The sequence below is a fragment of the Dryas octopetala genome, chromosome 5 (assembly GCF_963921425.1).
Source record: "Dryas octopetala chromosome 5, drDryOcto1.1, whole genome shotgun sequence".
NCBI classification, from domain to species: Eukaryota; Viridiplantae; Streptophyta; class Magnoliopsida; order Rosales; family Rosaceae; genus Dryas; species Dryas octopetala.
In genome coordinates this window covers 19,902,443-19,919,027 of record NC_141370.1, presented here as the reverse complement: position 1 = coordinate 19,919,027, position 16,585 = coordinate 19,902,443, and the positions used below count along the sequence as shown (strand labels likewise).

Here is a 16,585-nt window from a genome sequence, read left to right as displayed (position 1 = left end):
CCCTATAAATATGGGAGATTGAACAACTAGCAAAACTAGAAATAAGAACTCTGCAATTATTAATAAGGCTACAAAGAGGATGAGAATTATCAACATCCTTAGAATGAAATGACTTTTTTCATTACAAATATATGTTTGCGATATATATGCACAACAGTAAAACGTTTTGTTATGCGCTTGCCAAAAGGCAAATAAACAGTTGAAAGTAACTATAAATTGTTTTGTAAAAAAGCATGATAATAATTAGATTGATTATAATGGCAATTATTGAGAGTTAATAAGTATCTTAACTAGAATCAGATTCAACATTATTATGATTCAAAATTTCAAAATAATAATTGATAAATGCACTTGGTTTCGATTTTTTTGATTTAACCTTTCTCATTTTAGATAAGTAATATATTAATACGTGATATAACTAATTTAATGTGTAAAGATATTATTGGATGATACGTTTATATTTGTAGAGTATAATATTAATAATATTCACTCATATTATAATACATAAACTAATTATACTAGTGATAATGTATCGATTATACACAATAATATTTTCTAAAAAATAGATAAAAAAAAAAAAGTATATTGTGATTTGTGAAGCTCTCCCTCTATAAGTCTATAGTCGACATTGTGAATATTTCGCTTTGGAGGGAATGGATGCTGTGAAGGCCGAGTTTTTTATTGGTCTCCCACCAAATTTATACGGAGCTTCGCATGCCCCTCTTTCTTTATTCGTTCAAAATTTTGAATTGACAATCAAACCAAATAATCTCTCAGTTTTCGTTCTTAGCCTCCCTCCAATATAAAACCTCTCCTCCCACCAAATTCATCTCCGTTCCTACGGCTTCTTCTTCACCGTCACGGTCCAATCGCCGTCTTTCCCGCCAAATGTCTTGTCGAAATATGCCTTCTTCCTCCGATACGTCTGTCCCTACTCTAACGCCAGTCACCATATCGTACTCGGAGCTTGAAGTAACGTTCTCTCTTTCTCTCTCTATCCGTTATATCTGTTTGGTTGCCGAGAAAATTGAGCAGGAGAGTTTTTGGATGATTGGCTTTATTTGCTATCTGGTTGCTTAAGAGCAAAAATGAAAAACTCGATTTAATCCAGCGAAATTAGTTTAAAAGACTCTTTGAGTTGACTTTTTGGTTGCAGTGAACTCTACTAAATTGATTCCTCTTTTTCTTCATTTTCTCAGCAACCAAACAGAGCATCTTTTGGTTTATTTCTAGTTTTACTTTAATTGCTCTGTTTTGCTGGATATTTGTGATATGTTCATATGCGTTTTTCTAATATTTCAATTTTTCTGGATTGATTGAGACAGGACAAGAACGCTGACTTGTCAATGAAGATTGAAGAAGGATTTGGACCTAATGGGCTAGGAATACTATCAATCACTGACGTACGGTTACGTTACGCATATAAATTGTCTGTCTAAATTATTCTTTTATTTTCTTAATATTCGCTCCTTTTTGATAGTCACACTTGCCATTGCTAATTAGTTATTATCCTTCCTATTACCAATTTTAATATGTTAAAAATGCATGTTTATTTGAAATCATCAGTATGGTGAATTGGTGATGGCTATATTTGTTACCTATCTCATATATTTACAACTGTACATATTAGTTTGAGAGTTAGTGTATATTGTACAGAACTGATAAGTACTTGCTTCCTTGTGTTGTCAATTGCAGGTTCCAGGATATTCTTCATTGCGCCGAAATCTTCTACACCTGTCACCTAGGTATAACCTTCTAACTAGAACTTTCATGTTCATTTTTAACTGCGCTCTATATGAGTTTAAGAAGATAATTTGATATAGCATTGCTCATGGGAGTTTACCTTTTCTTTTATTAGATTAGCCAATCTGCCTGAAGAGGTGAAGAAGGAACTTGAAGATCCTCATAGTAGGTAATGCTTTCTAGTGCCATGATTATGCTGTGATTTCTATCTTATCTCATTGACATATTTTGTGTAAATGACTTCACACATGTGTGGACACTCACATAATCTCTGTTCTTTATATAATAGCGAAATTCAAAATCCCCTGCAAAAAGAAAAATAAAGTTTCATCTCAACTCTTAAATTTTGTCACAATCATTAGACTTTTCAGAATCCCAACTAAAGGTCTTGACATATATGACTAATATTTGCATTGTTTTATTGCTCTCTTGGAGAGTCTATTTGAGATTGTAATATTCATATGATAAGAATTGTAATCCATCATTTGGTAGTTATCTTCACAGATGTATGACTTATGTTCTTTTTACCCACCATCCATTTGTAGGTACAATTTTGGATGGAGTCATGGAAAAGAGAAGCTGGAATCTGGAAAGCCTGGTATAACTTTTCTATTTTTTGTTCTGGAAACTCTAAGGACAGCTTATAATCACACTTGATCACATGATTGTTATTCAATTCTATTTAGTTTGTGTTTGGGTTTTGCAGATATGCTAAAAGGATCTTTTTATGCAAATCCAATAGTAGATAAGCCTACAACAGATGAGTCTCTAATTCAAAGGTAAAAGTCTCTAAGAACATAAATTATATTTTGAGTTATGGCATTTACTCTTGTCTGAGGTCTCATAGCATATGGCTCAGACCACTAATTTTTGGCCAAAATAGATGATTAGGATTATTGTTTTTGTTTTTTACAAATAACTAACTTCATACATTACCTATTTGAGAGCTTACAGATTTGTGCAAACAGAACATGATACTTTGTGTCTGCTCAAATTTTTGTTAATGATCTGTATGCAGGTATCCATCATATTGTGGATCAAATATATGGCCTACAAGTGAATTGCCAGAACTTGAAGTGGGTATGTTTCCCTTTAATTGTGATTTTCTAGGCCACAAACTGTGTTTCTTTTATTTTCTCCTTTATGGTATTATTTTCTCTTTTAGATTGTACTTGTCTGAAATCAAGCGCAATGATTCTTCTGTCTTGTTTCTTTAATTGTTTGCGGGTTTTGCTTGATTATATAATGTATAAATTTAGCTCTTTTCTGATTATATTACCACTGCATATTTACTAATGATTTGCAGCCTTCAAAGCTCTTGGAAAGCTGATTCTTGGAGTTGGGCTTCTGGTGGCATTTCACTGTGACAGATATGGTAAAGTCTTATATTGTTATGGATTTTCCTCAAAAAGAACTATATTGAATTTTAGGTCTCATTTTATACTTAAGTTGTCATAACACTTTTCTCCATAAATATTTACTTCCCTGGCCCGAAAACAAGTATCATATTATAAGTATTCATAAGACGTAAGGTTATAAACAACGGAGATGGCACAACCTATCATCTTGGAAAGGGTTCGTACTGAAATTTGAAGATTTCTGAATGTTTTAAATCACAAGAACCTTAAATTTGTTCTCTCTTGTGGAAGGGGAACTAAATGATATGACCTTTTCTACAGCCCTAGCCAAACAAAATGTCATAGTCTTCTTGTTGCTTCTTTTGCTTTAATTACTAGTTTATTGGATAACTATTGATCTATGGTGATCCTTTCAAATTTTATGGGTGCTTGAACAGTGTCAAAAGCAATAAAAATGCGTGAAGATGAAGGCCTTGAACAGATACTTTTTCGTTCTCGGTGCCATAAAGGGCGTTTACTTTATTACTTTCCCTCAAAAGAGAGGTGATTACATTTTTATCTTCTCATCACAGTTTTTCTGTAGTTGATTAATTCAATAGTGTTGTATAGCTCAAGTTTTGCAGTCATCGTCCTTCAGGTTTGGTTATATTTTGATCAATTTTGTTGCTATGTTGAAATATACGACGACAATGGGTCATGCTTTTATGAAGTTCTAAAACTAAGATCCCATTAAAGTAGAACAACATAGGATGATGCACATGTTAGTATGAAGGAGATACTCTAACAGTTTTATTGTGGGATCATCTCTTGGCAGTGAAGAAGGCTAAGAATGGCATTAGGTGGTTACTATGGTTCAAAAAAATAAATTGTACATAACAGAGAACGCTGTTCTATGTGTTTCTGAGTGGCATGTATTTTTTAGCTCCCAGAGGTAATATATTAACAAGTAATTATGGCTTCCAGAAATCCTGCTGAAGATAATAAACAAATGTCTTCATGGTGTGGATGGCATAGTGACCATGGTTCACTGACAGGTGATCGTTTTTCCTATTCATCTTATTTTATTAGTCTATTGCTCATTAGCATGTTATTTATGCAAGGGAATATGTTCAAACCCTTCATATCAATATGTTGTATAACATGAACATAAGTTTGGATGTGTCCATTATATTGATGGGATAAACTATAAGACTACTAGTACAAAATCCATAATTTCCTTAGAATATCTTGATTATTAGTTGGCACTCTTTTGTTGTGTCTAATTTCTGCTCCAATTTAATATGTAGGTCTGACCTGTGGCATGTTTATGAGAGATGCTGTTGAAGTACCTTGCCCTGATAGTGATGCTGGCCTTTATATTAGGACACGAACTGATCAAATTGTCAAAGTACGTTTTCTTATTCTCAAAAATCTAGTGAGACAAGGCACAGTTCACAAAAATTATTTTCCATGATTGCTTATTTCACATGTTATTGAGTGGATGTTATCTCTATTATGGGACTTCCTGCCTTCCTTTGATCATTGTGCGCATGTGAGCAGACATGTTGTCAAAATCATCAGTTATTTCTCTTTTCTACACTGGCTTATTCTGTGAAGCAGTTGATCTTGACAAACAGTAGAAACTTGATTATTATGTGTGCATGTTGTCAATACCATCAGTCATTTCTCTTCTATAGACTTGCATATTCTGTGAAGTCAGTTGATCTTGCCAAAAAGTAGGAACCAATGAAAAGTAGAGGGATAGATATACTTTTTGAATTAACTTGTTTCGCTTTATGTATTAGGTTGTCTTTGGAGGAAATGCAATAGCATACCAAATTGGTGAAACCACTGAAATTCTGTCAAGAGGTTATCTTTGTGCAACACCTCATTGTGTCCAGGTACTTTTTCGACAATGATATTTGCCTTCGAAATTTATCGTCACAAGATTGGCTCATTTATTCTTTTGTTTTTCTTCCCACCCCCAAGTTTTTCTGGGCAAGTGTCCAATAACAGTGGTTGCTTTGATTCACTGTTTGTTTGTTAGGCACCCAAGGGAGAGGAAGCTTCTGGTGTTGATCGTTCAACATTCGCATTATTTATGCAACCTGACTGGTACATATCACTTATTGTCACATGTGTCGCATCTTAAGCATGATTCATGAACTATATGATGCTAAGCATGTTTCATTTTGTAGGGATGAGAAGCTTAATTTTCCAGAGAAGGTTCCTATCCATAAAGAGGTAATGTATTTTGAGTCCTAAACACGATAGGCATGCACATCAATAATCATCATGTTCATGTCATGCATCCGAATAAATTATAATAGTTTTCGGTGTCTTTTTTCCTTTTTTTTTTCTTTTTTTCTTTGCGTCAAAGTCCACAATATTTAACTTGGGGAGGTTCTTTATGCAGTTTGTACCGCAGAAATTAATTTGTACATAATCATGCAGTTTCCTCTGTTCTTTTTCTTTCATCTTTTGATTTCAATCTTCTCTTTCAGTTGATTCCACTGAATGGTGCTCTTACCTTTGGAGAGTATACAGAGAAGCTCCTTGACAAATATTACAACCTCAAAACATAAGCACTTGCATATTTTAGCTGAACAAAAGCGACATACTCCAAAATACTTAGAAGATCAAACTTATGTAAATTTCTTCATTTGCAGTAGTTCTCTTATCAGTATGTAGTTACATTAGATAATATCATGGACAAAGTCTTATTTATTTTGATTTTTGAAGAGTAAGTGTCCTAGTCAGCAGCCCAAGAGTATGCTCATTCCTCACAGATAAACCCATTTTTTATGTAGTTTTGTTTTGTTTCCACATTGTGAGGGTTCTTTAGCTGCAGAATTTCTTTCACTTTTTTTTTTTTTTGTGAGATCTCTTTTCACATTTGCTTGGAAAATGAACAATTGAAGAGAAATAAATAAACAAATATGGCAAGTAGCATTAAAATATCAATTTCAATCAGAAATAGAAGTAGGATAGGATAATGCATATTATAAGAAGTCGGCGATTAATTCCCAGTATATCAAAATACGATTTATATCGGCCGACCTGCATGTCACCATCTAAAGGCCAAAGCAGTAGTGCCCGCCAACCTCCTCCGTCTAGAAGCCAAATTGCTGCCTAAAAGAAAACGTGGTTAGATTCAATATCGACAAAAACGACACGAGGGATAGTCGTAATATGGGACGGGCGTAGTGAACCTACTTGCCTAGTGGGGGCTGTTTGCATTTCCCCACACGGCTTCTCTCCGCTTTCTTCAAAGTCTTTCTCAGAGTTTGAATGCCCCCACAATCTTTTTGACCCTAGAGATTATTGCTCTGTTGCATGGTGACTTAAAAAGTCTTAACTACCCCTTCACATTTGTCACAAAGTAAACTAGTATTGTTGAGAAAATATCCTCGATTATCACGTTTAATTATTAAAATAAATAATTAATTAGGTATATGTTCATTTAAATGCATGATCTATATTGATCGCTTTGTGAAAAAATATGTTTGTTTCAAAAAAAAAAATAATAAGTTGGATTGCTTAATGAGAAAACACCAATACTTTACTTATATTCTTATAAAAAATCATGCATATATGAATTATTCTACATTATCAAGTTGGTATTGAAATAAGTTAAAAATTAGCAGATGCTATTCACATTTCTAATTTGTTATCATACATTTCAAATTTAATATTTTATTATTTTAAAGCACTCTTATTATTATAAGTGTAAAAAGATAAATTAAAAGTATAAAAACAAACTAAAAATGTGAATAACAGCTAATTACGAGTTTACTTCTCTATTTTCCATCCATACACAAATCTTCATCACACCAAATTACCTTGTGGATATTTTGTGTCAGTATGGATATCTTTTTTTTTTTCCACTTAAATTTGCATGAGGATATATTGTGACTGTTAGTTTTTCTCCTTCCAACAAAATGAGGTGTTGACACACAACCACAAATAGGTAAGGGATAACGAGGCAAGGGGTGATAGTGTCAAATTGGGCAAAAGCAGATTTCAACGAACAAACTGAAATGACATCAATCTGAAAAAGTGGGACCACCATATGTCTCTACACTCTCTCGAGGATGAGCCTATAAAAGCACAAAAACCACACCCACTGAAATCGCGTTGCTTCCTCACTATTTCACATTCTCTATCATCCACCACACCACCAATCCTTGTTGTCTCTACAATCGTCACCATGACAATTTCTCATCTCACCCAAACCCAGAGGCAAACACACCGAGGAGGCCGCCGCAAAAGCCACCGCAAAATGGGGTTCGGAAAACGATGTTTGGTAATGGCAAAGCACCAGAAAACCCGCTTCTACATCCTTGGACGCTGCGTTTCGATGCTCCTCTGCTGGCACGACCACGCCATCACAGATTAAGCCCCAAATCTGATTGCTCCAACACCAACTCCATGTTATTGCTTTTGATGGGTCTCAAAGACCCAAAAAGTCAAAAGGTGAAGAAAAGCTGCGGTTTTGTGTGACAGAGATTAGAGAATACAGATGGTCCATGGTAGAGCTAGCTTTGCAAACCAATCAAAGAGTCCAAGGCATGGCGCATAGAATTAGAATTAGATAGGGGCTTGTTTTGTTTCAAAGAGAAAACGATACACCCAATTGAAGGTCCAAAGCTGAAGTATGATTCATGGTAAATTGTTACTTTAGATTTGCTTCAATATGTGACGTCGTACAGAGGCACCATTCCTAAACCCTTTGTTTCAAGTAAACTGTAGTGCTCTGAAATCATGAATCCATGTACATATTCGAAAGTTGAAAGCAGAAACAAAATTTGAAAGAAAAACAATGATTCATACTATTACTTTGTGTTGGTTGAATCGATATCTGGTTCTTTTAATTTTTAAATATTTTATATAATAATATTGCGAGGGGCTCCAAAACGCATGAAATGATGAAAGTCTAATTGGGTTGGGTGAGGTTAACGTCAATTTGTGAATGAAAAACAAGAATATCTGATTGATTGGTTGAGCTATTATATTCCCAACGAATAGGACGTTGTAAGGTTGATTGGTTGGGCTCTATGCATAAAACAAGAAACTGTATTATATCATATATGGTAGTCCAAAGTCCAAACCTCCAAACCGTGCGTGTTACTTTCAACGACTAATTAATCGATCGCAACAATTATATATTATACTATATATGGAGGATATACCCCTAAACAAAAAAAACAAACAAATTAAAAAGAAAAGTTGACAATCCCCATGCTGTTTGGTGAATTGTTCGGACGCAATATATATCAATCATTGCCATTGGTTGAGAGTGTACTCAACCTCCATTCATACCAGGTTTGTAGTTTGTACACATCATCATCATCATCTTATTGTTCTATGATTTGTGCAAGTTCAACCCTGCTCTTGCTACATCACAATTCACACACAAAATTATATGACCATCCAACAAATAAGCTCAATATAATGAAAGGATACACATATAACACATCAATATTAATCAAATTTGGAATTTTCAATTCCAGTTTACTCCCTACGTTGGTGTAAACGTTTATGTCATTTGGACAGTACACTTGGTATGAGTTTAGTTGCTTGTGCACATCTAATCCAATAAACGTTGGCAGATTAAGAAAAAAAGCCCAATAAAACATGGATTGGGCTGGATTTTTCGTAAAATCAGTTAGATGGACCATTCACTTTTTAATTGGGCAACAACCAACCCATCAGTTTGAGTAGCAGCCCAAAACCAACTTCAACGAAAACGACAACGTTCTGTATCCGCCCGCCATTGTATCGCTTAAACCCTAAAGCCCTCTACGTTCTCTCGGAGCAATTTGTTACTAACTACTGCTGTAGCCTGTAAATTTGCAGCTATTTCTTCAATTAGGGTTTTGTTTCTTACCCAACAAAATGTTGGATGAAAGAAAATTTGACGTGCATTTGAAATTGTGGGCACTTCGAATCCCTCGCGAGCTTTGCAAAGTCGCCACTCGAATACTAAATGGGTACTTCTCAAAGACTCCATCTCTGTGTGTAGTCAACAATGCAATGCCTTGTACACAAATTTTTAATTTTTAATTTTTAATTTTATAATTTGGATGCCATTTTCATATTCAGATGTCTGCTTGATAAACCACGCATCAAACCCATTACGGATGACCCAACATGTGAAAAAAACCGATACATGATATTGTCTGAGAGGGTCCAAGATTCTGGTAACAAGTTCTGAAATTTTTGTGTTCATAATAATATTCATGGCATTTGGCCACTGTGTGTGGATTATAGTACCTTTTATCACTAATTGAAGTTTCCTTGGTGTGTGGCAGATCTATCTGATATTCCTGTTCAAAATCTCAATGAACTAAAGGGTCTATGCAAAATTGAAGTAGTTCCGTATTCGTTGACACTTGGGTACTCATATTGGGGTGCAGGTCGATTTGATGCCTTTTTGGTATCTTTTTTATTAATCTCTTTCAATATTGTAAATTCTTGCACACGCACACTTGCACTTGCATACAAAGTTTTTTGTTGATAACAATGAAGTTGCATTTGAATTTTTAACCCTGTATGTTGAAAAATGTTCAACGTTCTGACTGATTATTATGATTTCAGACCATATATTGAAGCAGATTCTGCCCCCTGGAGTGGAGGTTCCCTCATCTTTTGAAACAATAGTTAAGTACTCAATTCATGATTCTATTTCTTTGTATATACAGGGAACAACCGTGTCTATCTCTGATGCTGAACTAACATTGCTTCATTCATGCAGGTCACGTTGCCCATCTGAATATACATGAAGAATTACTTCCCTACAAGGATGTGATCGCAAAAGTAATCTATGATGTATGTTTCACTTCTGGTCTCAATGTAGGCCTAGCTTCACTTTTAAGTCTTAATATGCATGGTTGTCACAGGTGGACTTCTACTCTCACTTTTTTCTTGCAAGGCCTGGCAAGTGTTGGCACTTTCTGTCTATTTATGTATGCAGTTCCTTAATCATAAGAAATGTACCATATTTATGGATACTTATGTCTTGTTTGGCCTTTTTGTAATAGCAGAAAAATTATCCAAGAATCAAGACAATTGTTAATAAAGTTGGAACAATTACAAATGAGTTCCGTGTGCCACAGTTTGAAGTTTTAGCAGGAGAAAATGACACGGTGACAGAAGTGAAACAATACGGAGCGACTTTCAAGCTTGATTACAGCTTGGTCTATTGGAATTCAAGATTGGAACATGAACATATAAGGTTGGTTTCTCAGTTTAAAGCTGGGGAAATCATATGTGACATGTTTGCTGGTATCGGTCCTTTTGCTATCCCTGCTGCACAGAAAGGATGCATAGTGTATGCAAATGACTTAAATCCGGATAGCATTCGTTATCTGAAGATCAATGCAGAAATTAACAAGGTTGATGATCGCGTTCATGCATACAATATTGATGCAAGAGAATTTATTTCTCAATTGATGGCAGTGCTTGACTGTGAGAAAAAATCGGAATCTGATGTCTCCAGGCTGAAAACTGGCAAGAAATGTGCCATTCAGGGAAATCAGGAACCAAAATCTGCAAATGGAAGGGTAGCTGGTAATATATATGTGAAAATATTTTACCTTTCAGTTGGGATGAATTGTTACCGTGCAACCAGTCTTAATCTTCTGTTTCTTGCAGTTGAGGCGAAAGAAGTACCAGATAATGTTACTAGTAATCTGGACACTTTACAAGGCTCTAGTATGAATGGTGATACATCAGTACCTCCAGTTAAAAGACCTTCAGATAGCTGTCAATCAGGTATCATGGCCACCACAAATAGGTGCTTGGTCATTACTGAACTTCATATAGTGATTTCTGCTTCCTGGTTGTATCTTTAAGGTTTAAGCATCCGTATTGTTCGTGTTAGATGCATATTCAATTTTCCTTCCTCGCCCACAAAAATAATAATTGCATATACAATGTCATTTTTATTGCTATATATTTTGGTTGGAATTGCTAAATCATTTCACTTGCATTTGCCTTTGCAGAGAATGAAAGTGTTGATGGCACTGGTGTTTCTGTAGCTGGTAGGAGAAAAGGAAGCAAGAAAAAGAGGATGAAAGGCCCTGAGATCTCTGATGTTAAGACTTGGGAGCATGTTGATCATGTGATAATGAACCTACCTGCTTCTGCTCTTCAATTTCTAGGTACAGATGCTTTTTTTGGATCATTTTGATTGTTTATTCCTCTTGGTAAACATTTTTTTTTGTTTGATCACAGTTTTCATTGCTAATTATTATTTATGAAGCCGAAGAGTATATTATCTCAGTAAATCTCTGTTTGAACTTAGTAGTAGAAGTAAAACTTTGAATTTGCCTTTAATATATATATTTTTGCATTTAGATGCATTTAGGGGTGTGATCCAGAGGAAATATTGGACTGGACCTCTTCCTTGGATTCACTGCTATTGCTTCATACGTGCAAATGAAACGCAAGAATCTATTATTGCAGTAAGTATTTTTGTCTGCATGGCTATTTTATACTTTTACCATTATTTGTTTCTTAAATCCACTGATAATTACATTAGTCCTTTAACATGGTAATGTGTAGCATAGCCACTTGGCTTTTCTGATATTTGTGGTAAGGGTGTTGATATGATCTGATGATCATTCACCTTGTGCCTAATTAGCCAGTGTAGTAGTCTGCTTTATGCATCTTACAGTTCTGTGTACATACTTATTGCAACCTTCTAACACTTTTCCACTCCCATAAACTGCTTTTCCAACTATATGTAGGATGCAGAGTCTGCTTTGAATGCCCATATAAAAGAGCCAATATTTCATAGGGTTAGGGATGTTGCTCCAAACAAGGTATTATTATTTGGAACTTCTTTTAGCTCCACATACAAATGGATTTTCATGACACTTTATTGTCTTCTGATCTTTGATTCATCTTGCAGGCAATGTTTTGCTTAAGCTTTAAGCTTCCAGAAGGGTGCCTTATTTAGGAAGAATATGCAAATTGTGGCGGGTTTTACTCTGTCTACCCAGCTGGTACAGAAAGAAGCATTCCCTGGAAACTAAGAAAAAAGAAGTCCATTGCACCTGCACCATACGAGAAGTTGCTATCTGTTAAAGCACTTGTAACCTTCCATTTTGCAAATCATGTTGACAATGACAGATGATATGAACTAGCGTATAAAAAATGTAACAAGTCTTTATATTTCAATCATAAAATCGGTCCATCTGTTTTCTTGCGTACTATCTGTTCTGTGGCGGTTTGATCAAGGCATATCACCAAACATCAGTTTTGGCAGTTTGAACTAGCCTTAGTTATCGTGACTATAACCATTACTGATTTTTAAAGCATTTTGAGTGCTTTTTTTTACTAGCGTGTGAAACAAAAAGAACAAAAAAAAAAAGAACAAAAAGACCAAAAAGTTTCACTCAGAAACTTTTATGCTGTTACCCGTGACAAGAATACTTTTAACTTTGATTTAAGTTTATAAACTATAAATCATAATGTATTAAAACTTGCAGTAAAAGCAACCATTTTCCTACCCAACAAAAAAAAAAAAAAGCAGCCATTTTCCGTATTTTAGATACAACTGCTCTTAAACTGTAAGGAGGCAACCATTTTCCGTATTTTAATTCACAGCCAATCTTTCACCTTTTATGCCATTATTGGTACAACAGCACCTATCACAGTATCTTGGGATGCAGGTTAAGCTTATGCTTCCCATTGCCCAAGCAAATTGTGTTGGCCGACTTTAACCAATTTTCTCATGCAGTGTGTGCCTCTCATTCTCACAAAACTTCAAAATGAAAAGTGATTGAACGAGAGAGCACTAGGAACTGGGTACTACCTTATGTGAAGGTAGCATTTCCTTATAAGATAACCAACATACATTCCTTTTTCTTTGGAATGCACTATGGTACTTTTAGCAACCCTTTTTGACGATAAAGTGTAAACTTTCACGCAAGAGAAACGCAAAGGAAGAGCCTGCAAATTGATCGAGAAATGGACACGTTGATTTGGGCTGGAAAGTTGGCAATTTGGAGGATGCTCTTTTTTTTTGGCCAGGGGAGGATGCTCTTTAAGTTTTCATAAAAAAGGAGTCGATGGGTTTCTTCAAATTAATAATATGGGTTTCTTCAATTTGGAACTGGACAAATTAATAATATGGGTTTTTACTCTTGGGGATACTATACTATTATTCAGTTGGGAAACAAATAGAATGGGCTGGCCACCATTAACTGAATAACTGAATTAAGGAACGAATCTTACACTCTTTTCTGCTTTTCCCCCATGAAAGTTCTCTAAAGCCTTGCACTGAACTCTTATATATTAGTGATGAAGGAACCAAAATAATTCCCCCTTCCCTCTCTCTCTCTCTCTCTCTCTCTCTCTCTCTCTCTCTCTCTTTCTTGATTCTTGCTCCATTCGAGAAAGATTCGGATTCAAAGAGACCCATTTAGAGATTAAGAAAAGAGAATGAGAATGTCACAAGAAAGAGTGCTCCTACACCATAACTATTTCTTGGCAGTAGTGCTTCTTGTTTTCATGGCCATGGTCCAAAAAGGTACGAGCTTTGGAGTCAACTGGGGAACTATGGCTACCCACCAGCTCCCACCAGAGAAAGTGGTTCAAATGCTGAAAGACAATGGGTTCAGTAAGCTGAAGTTGTTTGAGGCCGAAGAGAAAATATTAGGGGCTCTTATAGGGACTCATATTGAGGTCATGCTGGCCATACCCAATTACATGTTGCATGAGATGAGTGAGGATCCTGTTGCTGCAGTTACTTGGGTGGATGCCAATGTGACCAGTTACTGCTACGATGGTGGAGTCAATATCAAGTTGAGTCACACAATTTCTTGATTTTTAACCCATTTTTGCAATGTTTTTCATACTCTTTTTGATGGCATTATGTTCCCAACTGGTCTATTATATATTTCTCATGCTCAAGAGTCAAAACCCTGTTAAGGGTTTTTTCCCTTTCAATTGATTATGCTCATTTTCTGTAAAATCATGGGACAGTTTATTTCTTTTTCCCCTAGATTCTGGAAAGTCCTTGACATCCTCGCTTTCCTTCTTTCTGTTCTTTTAATTGTTTTCGTGATTGTTACTCTTTCCAATTGCAAGAGTCAATCCTTTTTATGTCTGAATAGCCTTTTCCAGCACCTTTCTTCTCTGTGAGACTGGGTGAGGGTTGATTTTCTAGGGCTCTAGCAAAGGAATTTTCAGACCCTTTTGGTGAATAGAGTACCCTAAAGAAATCAGTGGTCCAACTGTTTGATTTTTGGATAACTCACAGAGTGAAAGCAACAAATATCACTTTCAAGAGTAGCATACGTGGATCTGCATAATAAGGAACACACTTCACAATCATATTGTTAGAAAGTAGCCACAACTAGTTTTGCTTATTACAGATACGTGATCAACTTTTACAAGTTAAACCTGCATATTTATAAGCAAATTTTCAAATTACTTTCTTGAACTAGCAAGCTCTGTGTGTACGTCCTACATTATTCTGACAATTGGGTTTGCAGGTACGTTGCAGTAGGCAATGAACCCTTCCTCAAAACATACAATGGAACCTATCTAAAAACCACATTACCAGCCCTCAAGAACATCCAGCAAGCCCTCAACCATGCAGGGCTTGGGTCACAGGTCAAAGCCACAGTCCCCTTCAATGCTGACATCTACTTCTCCCCTGACTCGGACCCAGTTCCATCTACCGGCGACTTCCGGCCTGAAATTCGAGACAACATAATTGAGATAATCCAATTCCTGTATAACAATGAAGCTCCATTCACAGTCAACATCTATCCCTTTCTCAGCCTCTATGGGAATGACTATTTCCCTTTTGAGTATGCATTCTTTGATGGCACAAGCAAGCCCATTAGAGATGGTGATCTACTTTACACCAATGTGTTTGATGCAAACTTTGACACCCTGGTTTCGTCTCTGACCAAAGCTGGGTTCCCTGAAATGAAGATCATAGTTGGAGAGGTGGGTTGGCCAACTGATGGTGACATTAATGCCAATATCCGAAATGCCAAAAGGTTTAATCAGGGAATGCTTAAACATGCTATGAGTGGAAATGGAACCCCAGCTCGGAAAGGTAAACTTGAAGTCTACCTATTCAGCCTCATAGATGAAGATGCCAAAAGCATTGCTCCTGGCTGCTTTGAGCGTCACTGGGGACTTTTTGAGTATGATGGGAAGCCCAAATATGAATTAGACTTGGCAGGGTCCCTAGAAAATAAGGGCCTTGTACCTGTGGATGGTGTGGAATATATGCTCAGGAGGTGGTGTATCCTGGACCCAGATGCTAAAGATTTGGATGACTTGCCAAGCAGCATTGACTATGCTTGTAGCCTCTCAGATTGTACTACTTTGGGTTATGGGTCTTCCTGCAATAATCTTAGTCTCCAAGGGAATGCTTCTTATGCCTTCAACATGTATTACCAAGTGAATAACCAGAAGAATTGGACCTGTGATTTCTCTGGCTTGGCTATATTGACAGATCAAGATCCATCTGTTGGGGACTGTGATTTCCCGGTGATGATTGCTTATGCTCCTTCCCTGTTTCCATACATGGTGATGAAAATTATTGGAGGATATATGTTGTATTTGATTCTGCCTTAACATAAGCTTTTAGGAAGCCATATATGGAACATAGTTAGCTAGCAAACATATTATAGGGGTCACATATTCACATGCATTGTTTGGGGTAGAATTTACAGCTCCTAAGGTAGATTGTTCGTGGCAGAATATATGGTTCCCAAGGAGAAATTTTTTGTTTTGCTTATTTTCTTATATTCATTCTCTAATGTTGATTTGTGTAGTGGATTCATATGTTTAAATCTGAAGAAATATTCCTAATACAGTAATACTCTCTTTTAAGTACTTGTGAAATAAAGGACCAATACTTAACAAACTTTCTTCCTCTCTTTTGCTTCCCTTTCTTGCATATAGCCTATACTCATTTACTCACCATGGATTAGAAAAAAAAAAAAAAAACCCAACTTTTTCTGGTTTTTCAAGATTTGTTTTTGGTAACTGGAAAATTCCTCACCATTTACTTCTTTAATAAGTGAAAAGTTTATGGTAAGCTGAATATGTCGGATCATCCACAAACATTATTTGAATACGAATGTTTTGCTTGTGTGAAAGTTTGAACATAAAAAGTTTTAGTTTATGACTTGTCTCGTATTTACCCTTCCATCACTTGATTATTGGTATAAATAAAATATTAAAGTAATGAGTTAAGATTAGAATATATTTGTAATGAGTTAAGATTAGAATATATTTTGTGATATACATCATATACTGATATAGGTTGAAAAAATAAAGAATAATGCTATATTTACCACATTTTTTATACCACATTCTTATACCATCTCACGTGTCATTACTTTATTGGACATAATTTTTCTTTTTCTTTTTGGGTTTTTATTTTTATTTTTTAGTATCCAATGTATGAATGCCATGTAAGTTGCCACATAAGTTGGTATGAAATTATGGTATAAAAATGTGGTATA

At 35.6% G+C, this 16,585-nt stretch overlaps 4 protein-coding genes across 5 annotated transcripts; all 4 read left to right on the top strand.

Moving 5' to 3' along the window:
• The first annotated feature begins 663 nt into the window (after positions 1-663).
• On the top strand, positions 664-5,906 carry LOC147285440 (2-oxoglutarate (2OG) and Fe(II)-dependent oxygenase superfamily protein). Its single transcript, XM_086244547.1, has 15 exons — positions 664-972; positions 1,326-1,403; positions 1,696-1,745; positions 1,859-1,912; positions 2,289-2,341; positions 2,450-2,522; positions 2,762-2,823; positions 3,050-3,118; positions 3,539-3,644; positions 4,065-4,135; positions 4,388-4,488; positions 4,886-4,981; positions 5,128-5,195; positions 5,279-5,324; positions 5,585-5,906. The coding sequence occupies exons 1-15, from the start codon at positions 889-891 to the stop codon at positions 5,663-5,665; spliced, it is 1,092 nt and encodes a 363-aa protein (XP_086100673.1). The 5' UTR covers positions 664-888; the 3' UTR covers positions 5,666-5,906.
• A 1,384-nt stretch (positions 5,907-7,290) lies between these two features.
• On the top strand, positions 7,291-7,913 carry RTFL12 (ROTUNDIFOLIA like 12). Its single transcript, XM_086245797.1, has one exon. The coding sequence runs from the start codon at positions 7,291-7,293 to the stop codon at positions 7,477-7,479; it is 189 nt and encodes a 62-aa protein (XP_086101923.1). The 3' UTR covers positions 7,480-7,913.
• A 993-nt stretch (positions 7,914-8,906) lies between these two features.
• LOC147285438 (S-adenosyl-L-methionine-dependent methyltransferases superfamily protein) lies at positions 8,907-12,269 on the top strand. Of its 2 annotated transcripts, XM_086244736.1 has the most exons (11): positions 8,907-9,073; positions 9,186-9,283; positions 9,395-9,499; positions 9,681-9,743; positions 9,838-9,911; positions 10,127-10,652; positions 10,737-10,856; positions 11,087-11,245; positions 11,442-11,548; positions 11,834-11,908; positions 11,998-12,269. In XM_086244736.1, exons 1-11 carry the CDS (start codon positions 8,979-8,981, stop codon positions 12,043-12,045), a joined length of 1,470 nt encoding a protein of 489 aa, XP_086100862.1. In that variant the 5' UTR covers positions 8,907-8,978; the 3' UTR covers positions 12,046-12,269. The 2 variants fall into 2 exon arrangements, with proteins under 2 accessions (XP_086100862.1, XP_086100863.1); XM_086244737.1 differs by lacking the exon at positions 11,442-11,548.
• A 1,263-nt stretch (positions 12,270-13,532) lies between these two features.
• On the top strand, positions 13,533-15,689 carry LOC147285437 (O-Glycosyl hydrolases family 17 protein). The gene is made up of 2 exons (XM_086245796.1): positions 13,533-13,894; positions 14,588-15,689. Exons 1-2 carry the CDS (start codon positions 13,533-13,535, stop codon positions 15,687-15,689), a joined length of 1,464 nt encoding a protein of 487 aa, XP_086101922.1.
• Positions 15,690-16,585: the final 896 nt, after the last annotated feature.

Excerpts from the sequence above, each read along its gene's own strand:
- LOC147285440 (XM_086244547.1), top strand. The coding sequence starts at position 889 with ATGTCTTGTCGAAATATGCCTTCTTCCTCCGATACGTCTGTCCCTACT. Across the intron at positions 4,982-5,127 it reads CAACACCTCATTGTGTCCAG|GCACCCAAGGGAGAGGAAGC; the intron begins GTACTTTTTCGA and ends TTTGTTTGTTAG. Across the intron at positions 5,325-5,584 it reads AGGTTCCTATCCATAAAGAG|TTGATTCCACTGAATGGTGC; the intron begins GTAATGTATTTT and ends CTTCTCTTTCAG.
- RTFL12 (XM_086245797.1), top strand. The coding sequence starts at position 7,291 with ATGACAATTTCTCATCTCACCCAAACCCAGAGGCAAACACACCGAGGA.
- LOC147285438 (XM_086244736.1), top strand. The coding sequence starts at position 8,979 with ATGTTGGATGAAAGAAAATTTGACGTGCATTTGAAATTGTGGGCACTT. Across the intron at positions 9,912-10,126 it reads TCGCAAAAGTAATCTATGAT|AAAAATTATCCAAGAATCAA; the intron begins GTATGTTTCACT and ends TTGTAATAGCAG. Across the intron at positions 10,653-10,736 it reads TGCAAATGGAAGGGTAGCTG|TTGAGGCGAAAGAAGTACCA; the intron begins GTAATATATATG and ends TGTTTCTTGCAG.
- LOC147285437 (XM_086245796.1), top strand. The coding sequence starts at position 13,533 with ATGAGAATGTCACAAGAAAGAGTGCTCCTACACCATAACTATTTCTTG. Across the intron at positions 13,895-14,587 it reads GATGGTGGAGTCAATATCAA|GTACGTTGCAGTAGGCAATG; the intron begins GTTGAGTCACAC and ends TTGGGTTTGCAG.